The 15,400-nt window shown below is 40.7% G+C and overlaps 3 protein-coding genes across 3 annotated transcripts; 1 reads left to right on the top strand and 2 right to left on the bottom strand.

Annotated features, from left to right (window-relative positions):
- Window positions 1-145: 145 nt before the first annotated feature.
- LOC105226476 (protein disulfide-isomerase TMX3) lies at window positions 146-2,014 on the top strand. The gene is made up of 3 exons (XM_011205358.4): window positions 146-442; window positions 498-1,378; window positions 1,442-2,014. The coding sequence occupies exons 1-3, from the start codon at window positions 382-384 to the stop codon at window positions 1,826-1,828; spliced, it is 1,329 nt and encodes a 442-aa protein (XP_011203660.1). The 5' UTR covers window positions 146-381; the 3' UTR covers window positions 1,829-2,014.
- Window positions 2,015-2,160: 146 nt separating this feature from the next.
- On the bottom strand, window positions 2,161-3,345 carry LOC105226477 (programmed cell death protein 5). The gene is made up of 3 exons (XM_011205359.4): window positions 3,183-3,345; window positions 2,764-2,884; window positions 2,161-2,707 (listed from the first exon to the last, which is right to left on the bottom strand). The coding sequence occupies exons 1-3, from the start codon at window positions 3,243-3,245 to the stop codon at window positions 2,484-2,486; spliced, it is 408 nt and encodes a 135-aa protein (XP_011203661.1). The 5' UTR covers window positions 3,246-3,345; the 3' UTR covers window positions 2,161-2,483.
- A 387-nt stretch (window positions 3,346-3,732) lies between these two features.
- LOC105226478 (tectonin beta-propeller repeat-containing protein) lies at window positions 3,733-9,145 on the bottom strand. The gene is made up of 9 exons (XM_011205360.4): window positions 8,873-9,145; window positions 8,109-8,604; window positions 7,888-8,052; window positions 5,977-7,823; window positions 5,769-5,915; window positions 5,583-5,696; window positions 4,552-5,519; window positions 4,170-4,492; window positions 3,733-4,081 (listed from the first exon to the last, which is right to left on the bottom strand). Exons 2-9 carry the CDS (start codon window positions 8,595-8,597, stop codon window positions 4,043-4,045), a joined length of 4,092 nt encoding a protein of 1,363 aa, XP_011203662.2. The 5' UTR covers window positions 8,598-8,604; window positions 8,873-9,145; the 3' UTR covers window positions 3,733-4,042.
- Between the last annotated feature and the right edge of the window lie 6,255 nt (window positions 9,146-15,400).

Raw genomic sequence — 15,400 nt, 5'->3', positions numbered from 1 at the left:
TAAACTAATTGTTTATATACACAATTAATAGAAACATAAATTTATGTTCATCTAAACCCATGTAATGCTTAGTCCTTGAGAAAATTAAAAACCGAGTAACTACAGAGTGTTGCAACACTAAGATGTCAGATTCCGTTTGACAGCTGCAAGAATTTTCATTTTGTATATCCTATAGTACTTCAACAGATTTTCACGCATATATTTCAGATTAATGGATAAAACTAATTGAATTAGTAATTAATCAACTTAGCATTTTATAAATCACGTGATATATAGTTATCAATATGGCGCAATAAGTGTATTTATACTCTATTAAAAGTGGTTCCTAAAATTTGGTGTCCCTGTAATAATTATAAACAAATCCATAAATAAATTGCAGCAATGCTTTGGTTTTACACAAACCATGCTGAAAGAAGTACTTTGCTATGGAAGCCGCTATTTAGTAAGTTTCTCTCTCTATGATTAGAAAAATATCTAATTTTTTGACAATTTTTAAGTGTTGCTTGCCATTTTCGCAACTCCCCTTACTCATGCCGCTAATGCCGAAGCTGCGCGTGTGCTTGATTTGAGCGATCGTTTTCTGGAAGTATACAATCAAGGTCAATGGCTGGTCATGTTCTATGCACCGTGGTGTGGTTATTGTAAACGTACAGAACCCATTTTTGGGCAGGTGGCACAGGAATTACATGGATTGAGTATCCGTGTAGGAAAAGTAGATTGCACTCGCTTCCCACATGTGGCACGTGAGATGGAGGTTCGTGCCTATCCAACCATAATGTTCATAAAAGGAAGCGCAAAGTATATATATAAAGGTGATCGCGTCAAAGAGGAGTTGGTTGACTATGCGCTGCGCATGAGCGGTCCTCCGGTACAATTGGTGACTCGAGCCGAAAGTATCGATATGCTTAAGGGTTCACATACAATATTCTTCATTTTTATTGGCCAGCAGGAGGGTGTGATGTGGGAATCATATTATGCAGCAGCGGAAAACTATCAAGAACACGGATTCTTCTACGCAACCACACCAGATTTAGCAACACAGCATTTCGAATTTGAACACTTGCCTGCTGTAGTGGTTTACAAAGAAGAACAACACCACTTATATCCATTTGCACATGTAGCCCACGAAATGGATGTGTCGGAGATTAACGACACTATACATCATTGGGTGAATGTCGAAAGATTCGTAACATTCCCAAAAATTACCCGTTTCAATATGAATCAATTAATGAAAACGAAAAAATATTTAGTTGTGGCAGTTGTAGAAGAAGATAAATTGAATCAAGTTGCTACACATGAGTTAGAATTCCGTGATATGGTCGAAGGTGTTATACGTAAGCATCGAGATAGGTACCATGATAAATTTCAATTCGCTTGGGTGAGTCTTTTATGGATTTACATCAATGCAATATTTAATGAAAACACATATATTTGTTATTAGATTGGTGATCCTAGCATAGCGCATTCAATCGTTCTGGATATGCCGCCCACACCTCATTTGTTTGTGATTAACTCGACCACTCAAGAACATTACATTCCAGACGATGAACCACTTAAAATGACACCACAAGCCCTTCATGTCTTCCTCGAATCCATTCACAATGAAAGTGCTACTCCACTTGGTGGTGACACCCTTTTGGTGCGTGTCCGGCGTGCAATCTTCGAGGTTAGGAAAGGTTTAAGTGATATGTGGAAGGGCAATCCCGTACTTACGACTGTTATCTTGGGCTTACCATGTGGCTTTTTATCGCTCATTTTATATTCCGCCTTCTGTGGAGATTGCTTTGTGGCATCGGATGAAGACGATGATCACGAGAAAACCGAGTAAACTTTGTGCAGAATGCTGAGTCATATGCTTTAGGGTGTTTTGAAACAATGTTTACTGCTTTTATTTATAATTCTAGTCTAATTGTATCGGTTTATAGTATAATTTGTGGCTGTCATATATTTTAACTTATGGGCACTTAGTTGATGCCCAAACAACGTCATTTAAAATAAATATGTGTAGTGTGTATGGACAGGCATTTTTGAAATAATCAGTTACAATCCAAAGTTGGCAGAACAAAATCAGAAACATTTGAGAAAATTATATTGCGTTCATCATGGTGGTCATTCCATACTTATATATTTTATATTTCGTCGTAATGAAAAGAATTGACAAAAGTTTTATTTAATTTTATTCTTTCTATGTTTCTAGCATTATACGTAAATAGAGGTTAGCATTAGGACGAGTAACTTTTTCGGCAATTTTTAAATGTTAATGAAAGCGGAAATAAATAGATTTTACGGCACCTTTCAAATCGTATTGTGCTTTAAAAAATGCCTAAATTTTACATTAATTAGCTTAAAAAAATTTTGTAAACGTCGTATGGTCGCAAATGTGCTACTGCTGTATGAAAGATCTGCATTTTACAAAATAAGTAATTGCTACTATCCCGCATCGCATAGATTCTTTCATTAGGGCTTTTGTCAAGAGCGTACAATCAGCAGCCATAGTCATCATCGTCATCTGAATCTATGGCAGCACGTCTTCTGTCATATTTAACTGTTGATTTACTTTGTGGCATTTGAGCGTTTATGCTCTCCAATATACTGACAAATTGGGCATCATCAAGCTTACCACGCACTTGCCCCATTTGGGCCATGCGTATTACCATATTTTCAAACATTTGGGCCTTTTCTGGTTTGCTGATTTTTAAGGTATTCACTGTAAACAAAGGAATTAATAAATTGTGTATAGAATGTTGAAAATAATATACATACGTCGGGCGCGTGCCTGTTGGTCTAACACTTGCGAAAGTATGGAGTGTTTCATTTCCTCCTGCTGGCGCATTTGCTCCTGTTGGGCCTGTTGCTTTTCAGCATTGTTACCACCACTGCTACCCTAAAAATTAACAAAAAAAAATGAATTAATAATAGATATTATCACATCGACATAAAATAAGGCAACCAAGTTGTTCATTTAGCATAACAAATGTTCCGAAAGGATAGCTGTCTGATTTTCCCCGTTACAAAATTGTGTTCATTCCGTTTAGGTAGATCCAAGTCAAAAGGATAATAGTTTTTGCTTATTTTCACAATCTATTTTTAGTATATAATATGATTTGTTCCCCGTAATCCCTGCGTCTATTGCCGGCACCTGTTTCAATTACCCCAAGCCTTTTGGCCACAGAAATACTCACGTATTGCTGCTGCAATTGAGCCATACGCTCAGCACGCAAAGCGTCTAAATCATTATCTGCCATTATTTTTTATTTTAATTATTGTTTATTTCCTTAAACCAAAATATTAGATGAAGGAACCACACGAGTAAAACTGTAATAATTCTTCAGATTGAGTTAGTCACTTTCGACATTCATAAGAGCTGCCAACCTTCCATAAATTGTTTGTTACTAATTGAAACGAACCGGTTTGGAAACGAAACATTTCTACAAATTTTTTATCTACATTTTTTTTTTATTTTGCATTTTATCTATATTTAAAAATTGTTGTTTTTTACAATAACAATGATGTTGAAAATGCCAAATATTTTACCAATTGAATTTAAACGGGAACCTATTAGACGTTGATATCCTCTTCGTCTTCATTATTGTTGACTATTGTCCAACAGTTCGCCCGCTTGTATTTTATCACGAACAGTTAATAATTTCAAGATCAAAAGTCGAGAATATGCTAAAATATATTTTTGATCAATCCCACATACCTTCCCTTTTTTAACAATAAAAATCCGAGTTTTTAGTTTATGTCATATAATTAGCATATACTTTATATGTAAGGAAATACATAAATTTAAATACAAAACAATACTTTAATAAAGCTTAGATTAGAATGAAGCTGCAATGGAATGGTTAAGTTACATATACATACATATGTATATAAGCTAGGAAAAAATGCACTCGAATGACTTACAGGCAATATAACAAATGATAATGAATTTTAAGCGCACGTTCCTTTAATAATTAAAAAATTTAAAGTAAAGAAAGTATTGGAACACTAATTCTTTGGGAATAGTTACACATTGAAGGAATTACTTTCAAAATTATTAAGAGAAGCTCTCTGCGGATATATGCTGCCATTGGCCCTGAAAGAAACAATAAAGTCAAGAAGTAATAATATTTTCGAGCATTCTCCAGTCACATATGTATATATAATACAAAAGCTATACAAACCGGTATGCCCAGATTCCATCCTGCGCCGGCGGGATTCTCTTTTGTAATGCCACAGCGTTGGCAAACTACGCCATTCAACGCAATCGCCCAGACCTCGGCGCCCACTGAAACCGATTTAAAGCCGATGTGGGTTTCCGTATGCGGCGGAATATTCGGCATATTCGGCAAGAACTGCCAATGTGAGCCTTCGGGGAACGTTTTAGTTATCTCTTTGCGCACAGCCAAGCGGTTGTGGTTGTCAAGTGCCCAAATGCCCACACGCCCCACAGCCACCGTACGGAATGTTACACCCGAAGGCGCTTCCACCATTTGCCATGCGTCACCTGTGGTGAATATTACAAATATAACATGTACTTTATAAGATTTTCAACTCTCAACATACCCAATGGATTGTGCCTTGTAATGCCATAACGAAAATAAATCATGCCATTCCTTCCGACAGTCCACACTTGCCCAGTCGGGCCCACACTTATTCCAATCAACGGTTGCTCGCTGGGTATGTGCTCCCAACTCTCACCGCGTGGATTTAGCTGCGTCACACCATGTCGTATTAGCACATCGCCATTGGATGCTACCGCCCAAGCGCACACCGGCAAATCTTCCCAATCACCTAAACTATTGGCACTATCTACATCGTTGTCGAACACTTGCAAAGCGGCATCTAAAATCTTTGAATGACTCAACTCTTGCCAAGGGCCGCTACTAGTTAGACGGCACTTCTTCAACCAACGGCGTCGTCGTACGCAATCAGTAATTTTCTTCTGAGCGTGGTATGTGGCTGGAAAGTCAATTGCATATTGCCAACCTTCTTTATCAGCACCTCCGGGTATATTAAAGTCCACCATCCAATCCGTTACCCATTCACAGTGTGTGGACAAGAGTTTAGTGTGCTCCTTGCTACGCCTTTGGCGACCGCTAGCATCGCTCCACAAGTGCCTATCGGTGGGTAGACTCTTCGTAGTGAAGCCGCTAATGGGGTTCCAGCGTTGATTCTCGTACACATAGTAGGTGTGCGTATCGACCATATTGTTAATTTTTCCAGTGCCACCCTCAAGCCCTTTCAGAAACTGGCCACCCCAACCGCCGTTGTACACCCAGGCAGTGTTGTCGCACGAAATACCCCACACAACGCCGGCAGAACATGTAAATACACGCTTTATGTGACCACCTATTTGCCGCCAATACATCTCCTGCATGGAGATGATCAGCGTGGGGCAACGATAGACGATGTTAAAGAGCTTTACACGCCCACTAACGTAGAGGCAGGTGACGGCGGCCGGATCTGTACGGTATTTGTAGTCGGCGAAGTGTGTGTTGTTCACAAACAACTGGTAATGTTTCTCCAAAACTCTGTATACAAAAATGCAGTTAGTAGAGAAAGACAAAGAAAAGTTTATAACGGTTTGTGCTTACTTGATGCGTAGTGTGAATGTGGCGCCGGGCGCGAACACCATGTTGTCATTGCGTATTTCATCCAGCCATTCGGAGTCGTTCATACTATTGAGCACTATGGTGCGCTCATTGAACCTAAAAGCAATGGAAATAAATTAAAAATTGCAACTGCACACATCTCTACATCAAATAATAAATATGCCTTACCTTGGATTGATGTGCATTGCAATCACTCGGAATTTTTCCACTTTAGGACGCGTCTTTATGTTTGGATGACACTGCAAATCGAAGCGTATTTGATCGGCATCATCGTAGACACAGCCAGATATCTCCAGTTCCGTGCCAAAAGGCATGCTGAAAAAAGAAAACAAAAAAGTTAATAATTATTCAGAAAAAAAATTGGAAGTGCACCGACCCATTGGAGAGTGTGTTGTAGTAAGGCGTTTCCATTGTATTTACATCGAATTTCTGCACATAACAATTGCGCTCCTTGTCCAACTGGTTCGCCTTCATATTGAGCGGATCGAAAACAAAAACTTCTCCAAGTTCGCTGGTGATCCAAATGGCGTTGTTCGCCGGTTTGCCCAGCACCTCATTGATCTGACAGCAAACCGAACTGAGGTGAGAAAGCCAATCCTCCATTTCGGCGTCACTAGAGAACTGCAACTTGATCGGTGAACAGTTGGCTGGTAGGCGTGGTGCGTGCAAGGCAATACGCGGTGCACTTGGCTCACTGCAGCATTGCACGCACGTGATGTTGGCGAGCGAAAATTGGATTTTTGTAGTGACTCCATCTGGATTGAGCACTGTGAAGGTACCCGAATCGGAATCTGTGCTGGTGTTGGCTGCATCTGCACTAGCACCAGCGCCGGTAGCACCACTTACCCATTCCAATTCTATTAAACAGTCTTCGAATTCACCACCGGGACGTTGATAACGTGCTTCAGCGGATTTAATCCATGAAGTTAATTCAACGGCTTTCTCGTATTTTTCTGGATGTTTCAATTTTTTAAGCAACTCCTTTTGTTTTTGCAGCTTCTCAATAATATCCTTGCGCCATGTGGCATCCACGTCTACTTTACCATTGGCGGACGCTTGTTCATTGAACCAGTTTGGCGCATTCGTCGGATCGACACACACAGCGCCTGCTGCCACACAACTCCACATCACCTCGCATTCGGTCCAAAACTGTGAGCCAGCGTGATCTTCATCCTCGCCTAGAAATGCATCTGAACCGTGATGTGTTGAATCTGACTCGAATACCGCTGAATCGCTTTCAGGGTGCGCCTCCGTGCCGACAATTGAGCCAACGCTACGCACAGGCGACCACGCACGTGGATTCTTGAGTTGCGTTTCAAAGTGTTTGCCTGATATTTCGGTCACTACCTCTGTTGCGGGTGCGCTGCATGCGTGGGTGGCATGTTCACGCATAGCCGAGGTACGCTTCTTGTGGCGCTCATTCAAATTCAAGCTACCGATATTGGGTGGTGAATCGGTTGAGTATTTCCAAATGTCACCTTTGAGTCGCGCCTGTGCAGCCGCCGCTCCTGCTGTGCTGCTATTCGTGGACGCCGGACTGGCCGGCATATTTTCAATTGGTGCACATGTCTCCACCACGCCTTTCTCCTTGTCCTTGCTATAAAGATTTGAGAAACTCTGGTGTTTTGAACCAGGCGTTGAACCGCTGCCACTACGGCGCGACACAATCGACATTGAGCTGGAAGTGCGACTTATCTGCATGGAACACTGTATTTGGCGCCATTGTTTGCCGGTCGGATCGGAAGCGGACACACCTGAGCGAAAGTATAACGCACGATCCGCTGAGCCGACGGCGAAAACTTGATCATTAGGCGCCACCGAGATTGAAGATATATTGACAATTAACTCCACCCAGCCGCTGCCGATAGCGGCGTCTTCGCTTATGCCAGCTGCCTCGCCTTTGACGCCACGTCGGAACCATACGTGACTGTCGTTGGTTACACACCAGACGGAGTCGGTACCCACAGACACCTGAGTGATTTTTAGATTACTCGCAGCATCGTTGCTGCTGACTGGTGGTTTGACGTCCAACCAAGCTTCGCCAGAAAGATTCTCGCGCGTAACTCCGGTACGAACAATGGCACGTCCATTATAGAGCACAGCCCACACGAGACCCGTCGGGCCGACACTAATTTGCGCCAGTTCACAACCCGGGGGTGTGTTTATAGCATTCCATCGAAGACCCTCCGGAGCCGAAGTGTTGACACCCGTGCGAAACATTGCCTGATTGAACCAAAAAGTAAAAGCAATTATATGTAGAATTTTAAAAACCACAAGAGGTACACACCCTGCCATGCGCTGTAATAGCCCACACGATCATTGTGCCCGAAGCGGCGTTTGGCACGTTTGTTCCGCCTACAGATACATCGATGAAGGGTTCTTGTGTGGGATCCTTATGTAATGGCGCTACTGCACACCAACTATTCAGGGCACTATAACGACGGAAACGTACCTAAAATGGAATATTTTCAGTAACAAAATTATTAGGGTTTCATTTCATCAACTCACCCATTTCCTTCGTCGCACATATGAGTTCCATGAATTCTTCACCGAGTATGTAGCAGGAAAATCTAACGCATACATCCAACCTTCTTCGTTCAACTGCTGACCATCCATATCCAGATCCAAATGCCATTCCCCATCCCATTGCCAGGCCATTGAAGGCAATCTTATCTTGTCAATATTACGTTCCACACTACCATCAACTGAAGAATACTTGTAGCGATCGGTAGGTAGTAGCTTTTTTGAAAATCCTTCAATAGGTAGCCAACGCTCATTTTCGTAGGACTCCTCTTTGACGCGTATTGGTACATCCAAGCCATACACATATACATATACCTGCCGATCTCCGCCAATAGCCCAGACAAAATGCGGTACTGCAGCGATCTTCTTGAACTCCAAGCCCAAATAGGGAAACTCACGCCACGCCGCTGAATTTGTTGACAGCGTGTAGACACGACCTTCGCTATTGGTGGCGAATAGCAAAGAGCTTGGCATGTTGACGCTAAATGATAATTTATATTAAAATATATGTACGTACAAAAAGTTCAACAGATCTGGTTTCAACTGAGAATCAAATTTCGCGCGAATAATCAAACAAAGCGATTATTTAACGAATTGAATGCGCAACGCGTGTCCTCAGTTTGGTACAAAATCGATGCAACGTTGTTATAGACATCGCGACTTTTCTAAACACAAAAATTTTTCTCTGGAACGCTAACTTTTGTAGTGACACCAACATTCAAAGGAAACATAACGTTTTCTTTTCTTACCTCTTTTTAAATATATTATTTTATCTAAAAAAATATTCTTTGTCCCAGCGAATTCGCAGAACTGCAAGCAATAAATTATTTAATTCCACACTTCCCGTCTAATTTCGCATTTTCCCACTGTTTTTTTAATAACTTTTCAATTAATTAGTAATTAATCAAGCACTTGCTATTGCAGATCCTTTGAATTTTTGGGTCCACTTTAAAGTGATTCACAGTCTCCCATTCCTGCCGTCGAAAATTTGCAATAATTGTATATTCTTCGTACCGATTTCGCGTTTGACCAGCTGATAGTACTGTTGTTTACATTTTGCGAAGAATGTGAAAAGGAAAGACAAAAACTGAAAAAAGCAATGTTGCATTTAAGGAATAGTGAAAGCACAACTAATTAGAAACTGTGCTCTCATTTATCGATTATTGGAGCAATTTCTACTTCTTATAAATCGTTGTGAGATGTTATGACGATATTAGTAGTCCGATTACTAGCGACACTGCGTGGTTACTTCCATGTTTTTTTTTGAAATTGGCGATTTAAATTACAAAGTTTTTTTGCTTGCTTGCTTAAATTTTTTTCCAAATCATTCATTGAGTCTACATTTCTTACGTGGAGGTCATGTCATTTAATATGTATGAAGGTTTGTAAATATCTATATGATACTTATAGTGAGACAAAGGTCAAAGTTATTCAAATACACGTTTGATGTATTTCCGCAATCGATTACCGAGGTGCGAAGGGGGAGTTCATATAATTACATTGTCAAAATTGAGTTCAATATCCTTCAGCGCAAACAAATTAAATGCCGATTTGTGTTATAAACAAACTAATCAATAAAAATCGGTATGCAACAAATGGCCACCTGGAAAGTTAGGGGGAGGAATGTCGATGGCTTTAATTAATGAAAGTAAACCAGGTAGTGTGTAGATTTGTGATGTTGTACTATAATTTTATAAATATCGCCATAGCGATCTTAGAAATGAGGGGTTTGGAAAACCTATGACAACAAATGACTTCATTATGCTCTGGAAAGATTCTTTAAAGTTGACAAAAAAGTGAGCCAACTTTTAGTCCTAAACAAATTTAAGGATTTTTAAAGTATTTCGCCGATTGAACGGATAATAAACACATTTAATTAATTGAAGGTCTGTTTGAGTGAAGGGATCGGACCTTAGGTCGCAGGGGAAACCCCTAAAAAGTATATACACAAAAGATCAACGTCAGGAGTCGAATTGATTTAGCATTAGCATCTGTCTAACCGTCTGTCAATGCCTCCATCTGTCCGTATGTCTTTTGTGAAGGGTACTATAGCTTCGGTGCATCCGAAGTTAGCATTTTTTTTTTTTTTTTCAAAATTCTTCGTTCAATTTTGGCTAACACTGTACTTGCGGGCTTTGCTGGACATACTAAAGTCATAACACATGTCAGTCAAGAAATATGACTTTAAGTGTGAAATAAATAATATGTGGACAAACTCGAAACTCTTTAAATAGGAAAAAAGTTAATGCCAGCAACACTTTCATCGAAAAGCTTATGTATTTACTTGAGCAACGTCAACGCAACAATAGCTTATATTCAGCTAACTGTTGGTCGGAAAATCCGAGTACACACTCATCCCACTCGGCTGTGCGTGTTGATTGCTCTCCAGCGCTGCGTTAGCCCTTGCTTGGCACTTGATACATGCGTTTTGCGACACAGAAGAAACATGTCTATACATGTTCATGTGAATGTGTGTATAACTGGCCAAAACGGTTTTTACTGGCCTGAACTATTAGCGGACACGTATGTATGTACCGTTGTTTCGTTCTTACAACAGTCTCAAGTGTTTCTCGGCTTTTCATATTCCCCTACTGACCTTCAAGGTCGGTCATTATAGCTTAGCTGGTGTTGTATTTGAAGCAAACTACCGTAACATAAGTCATCAACGGTTGTGCGCTATTTTAAGATCCTTTGTTGAATGCACTTAAATTTAATGTACCTTTATTTTGCCAGCTCAAAACCGAGTGAATTTAAGAATACAAGAATATTTATGCTTCGTGTGCTCTTTTAGGTTATATACCTACCGAGTATGTCAATGGTTCAATGCGCCGGGGTTAATAACTGGGATGATCTCTGAAAGGTTTGGAGTTTGGATAACGAAGTAGGGAGCACGTTGGAAGCAAATATTTTCACATAGTTCGATATATTGGAAGCATGGGTTCTTCGCTGAGCAATTCCTTTGTACGTGAAAATTAATCAATCTTCCTTTTTTATATATGTACATACTTACCTACTATACCGTCTCTATCCGAAAAAGTTGTCACGGGAAAAATCAGATTTTCAAATTGGCAGATTGACAGGTTGTGGAATTATGATTATGGTGGTTCCAAATGCCTTGCCGGGTCCTAAACCCAGCGGACAACCCTGTGGAGGGGATGTTTCACCTTCTCACTTTAGCTCGACTTCAAACGAATGTTCTTTGGCTACCCAGAGGATACTTGGTCTAGGACCGAAAGTCCTGCTTGAGCCATATGTAAAAGGATCGTTTCTGGCCACTGCCAAGTGAATGGCAATCAGAGAACTTTTCTCACTTGCGTGAACTCCTCCACATGACTCCATCCACTAATCCTGGAGAAAATAATTCGAGCTGCAGAACTAAATAGGGAAGGTACTATCTTCTATAAGAGTGTACAACTGCTATTGTACATTGATACATCGATATCATTGGGCTCAAAAACCGCGTCGTTAATTCCGCTTTCACCAGAATGGATAAGGAACCGAAGCAAATGGGTCTGGTAGTGAACGAGGGCAAGACGAAATATCTTCTGTCATCAAACAAACAGTCGTCGCAATCGACGAGTCAACGTTACAAGTTTTCGAGTGAAAGGTCTTGCGGAAGATTTATGGTTCTTTACGCATTGGCCACGGCGAATATCGCATTCGATGGAACGATGAGCTGTACGAGATATACGACGACATTGACATAGTTCAGCGAATTAAGAGACAGCGGCTATGCTGGCTAGGTCATGTCATCCGAATGGACGAAAACACTCCCGGAACCCTTTCCAAGTCATTTCTGCGATGGTCTATAGAGAGAGTTAAGCGGTTAGTCAAAGGAATGAGCAAGTTTTTCAGATAGTTAGGCTTTCTTTATGAACAGACCCCACGTTGTTGCAAGCATTGAACTAAAAGCGGCTACAGCGTCTCATCCTCACTCATTCACCTTTTCTTTTATCAAATTAAAATGTACAACAAAACAATTTGTTGCTCTTTATTTGGCTTTACTTCCTCTAAGATTGTTGGGAACAAAATGGTGTGCAATCAAAACACAAGCCCTTAAAGAAAACTTCATTTCCGCAACAACAACAAATGAAAAGTGAATTGTTTGCAACAAAAGCTTTTACTAAATCGCCAGCGGGGAGCCTTGAATCGGTCTCACCGAAGTGACAGAAATAGACACCGGCAATTTAACCGGCAAACGCACACAGCAGCAATTAGCTCACCAAATACACACATACATATACAAATAAGCGTTTAAATGCGCGTGTGTGTGTGGAATGAGTTAAGAGGTGAGTTTCCGCTTTGCTCAGTTTTTCTCTGCGTGAATCAAAGTTTCATATCATAAATAGCCGTGTTGTCCGCAATCAAATTGGCATGCTTACTGTAAGTAGTTTTTGTGAACGACGTCCGACTACACACACACACACACATGCATATACATATTCTGAGTACTGTTAAGGGGCACTTACCATTGCCAACGTCATTGCCGCAAAAGCGCTGCACAGGTTCATGAATAATTTGCTGTTGTTGCTATTTTTATTCGCTTTGTTGCTGCTGCCGTGCTTTGTTGTTGTTCCACCTTGAAAACGGCCATTCAACTTGCCGCTGAAAAAGACTGCCACAGTTATTATTTCACCGTTGTTTTTCGGGTCCTTAGAAGGGGCGGCGAGTGTTTGGCCGCCTCCGAAAACATTGCAGGGGCCGAAGCGAGTGATTGGCGTGAATGTAATGATGTGTTTGCGACCACTTGGTGGGCGTTTTGCCGTTACTCGCAAATTGTACACAACGGTGAAGTAAAAAAAAATCAAGTGTAACCCTTGCGTGGCGAGTGCCAAACGTTATACTCTTGGCGGCTTTGCGACAAGGGGCAGTGCAGCAGTTTTGTGACTTGCTGAAATTTCCATAGATAAGCAATGGAGACCCTCATTTGCTTATGTGACTTCTAAATAGTGCCAATTTTCTTGCTGCAAGGCGCATAATGTGGCTGTATGTTTGAGCTGTACGTGTGTGTGTGTGTAAGCTTATGATTGACATTGAAGGTTTTCAATTAATGGGCCTCTCTCACTTATGTTGTTTGATTTTTGCTACTCTCTTTTGGAAAATTTGGTAGTGGATTATTTTTCTTTTTAATGACTTTGCCATTTTTTCAATAAGTAATGAGCTCCTGACCTCGACAATTTACGCACCCAAATGTGAGCTGAACTCATCGCAGGTGAGAGGCAAAAGTCCACATTTCCAAACCTTCGGCGAGCCTTTTGTCTATTTTTGAAATGTAAGGGAAGCTTTATACATGTCCTTGCTAGTCGATTCCACAGTCATGTATATAGAGAGCTTTGATAGCTCTTGAGGATAGTACGGGTTTAGCAGTAGTAAAAAGAAGCACCTAATGATGACAACAACTTCTAATAAAGCCGATTAAAAGTGCAGAAGCTACTGATAAAGCTCAAATAAAGTTCTTCAGTCGGTTCAACGGTTGTTTTGATATCAAAAAAGGTGAATCTTAGACTACGAAAACCAGTGGCACCTCGCGGTAAGCGGTGAGATGAGATGGGACCCAGTAAAGAATCAATATTCCATCGATCAATTAAGCAAATGGATGTTTTCCTGTTCCGACACCCGAGGTTTGGTTGTCCGGAATTGGTACGCAGCTTACCAAGAATTTACATTCATGAAAGCACTTGAAATATGAGAATATCGGACTTCATAACCTGATGATTTGCGGAGTTAGAGTCGGAAATATCAACAGTTTTAGCAATAAACTGTAAACTTCCATACTCTCGAAGAAAAATGCTGAATTTTTGAGATTTTTTTTGAAAGTTCAAGGCTCCTTTGTTTATGCCTTTTGTTCGTCAGAGCTTTCGGTTAACTATTTACAATAAAAGATGTATAGAAATACGAATAAAGTATATGAAACAACAGTAAATATGTGAGGGTTGATAAGAGCACTTAATAAATAACGGAAAATGCAAAAATATACACTTATATACTTTTGGGACTGCTGAACTCACACCGACGATAGAATTACTGCCGTCAGAATTGCTACTTAAAACGAACAGGAACATTAATCTCAACCTTTGCGTGCTGAAAGCGAATAAAATATTATTAGTCTGAGCATAATATTTAAATTTATTCGGATTTTAATAAAAGTAAAACAACTCTTCCCTGCTAAAAATATGAACTCATTTCTAAATTTTGATGTTTTCGACACATTCGTTTGATGGATTATTATGCCTAGCTAAATCCAACAACACGTGAAAAATGTGTAGCAAAATTCCGAGACACGCCATAAAATCCATTTTTAGTTGCGCTTTCGCTGTGAGCCGACATTTGACGCCGCTGTAATTTCGCTCGCCTGCCAACGTGCCACAGCAAAATGTTCAACACGTTGTTAGACGCCACAAGCGGCCTGTGCGGCTCTCAACGCAAATGAAATCCCAATCTCACTTTACTCCGTTGGGGTTGTTCGTAATCGATGTGGAGTCGCACACGAAAGCAAACAGAATGACCGAACAGACAATAACGGTAAATGGAATCATCAGAAAGACACGTGTTGGGCAATTGCATTATTGGAATGGCCTTTAGTAGGAAAATGTGTCATTGATTTTTCTTTTGTGCTTTCATTTATGATGTACTATACAATTTAAATTTCGCAAGGATCAGTAAAAATCATTTTGGAACGTCATTTGGGCCTAAGAAAAGTGAAAGAACGGTTGGTTCCAATATAATAAATTTTTTCGAAAAACAGCGTCTCGTTAAGTTTCTTGAAGCAATGCATTTCGACTAACAGGATGTGATGAAACTTATTATTACTGGCGAAGAGTCTTACGACCAGGAAATAGAAGATAAATCGTCCGAATATCGTGGCAAAGGTGAGCCGAAGCCGAAAAAAACACATCAAAGTAGGTGTAGGATCAAAGTTATGGGCTGTAGGGCGGCTGCGGAAGCGTTGGGCTGCCAGATTTGGTTAGGTAGCTGTTCACAAGAAAGATGGTGTGAGCTGGGGCGTTGTCGTGGTGCAACTTCCAATCGGCGGCGATATCTTGTCGGACCGGTTGACCCTTCGTTTGAGTCTCTTGAGGCCTTCCACGAAAAACTTGCCGTTGACGGTTTTTTTGTGTTTGTCGAAGTCACAGTTCTCCCAGCACGGTCTTGATCAGCGACCTATTCCCCGCCTTCCACAAAGGCCTGATGCCACCGAAACACACCACTGCTTGCTAAAGCAACATCTGCGTAAGTCTGCTTGATCATATCAAACGTCTCTGTCGCAGATTTACCGA

Source organism: Bactrocera dorsalis, chromosome 5 (genome assembly GCF_023373825.1).
Source record: "Bactrocera dorsalis isolate Fly_Bdor chromosome 5, ASM2337382v1, whole genome shotgun sequence".
Taxonomy (NCBI): Eukaryota; Metazoa; Arthropoda; class Insecta; order Diptera; family Tephritidae; genus Bactrocera; species Bactrocera dorsalis.
Note: the sequence above shows the minus strand (reverse complement) of the source record. Positions and strands in the feature narration are given on the sequence as shown.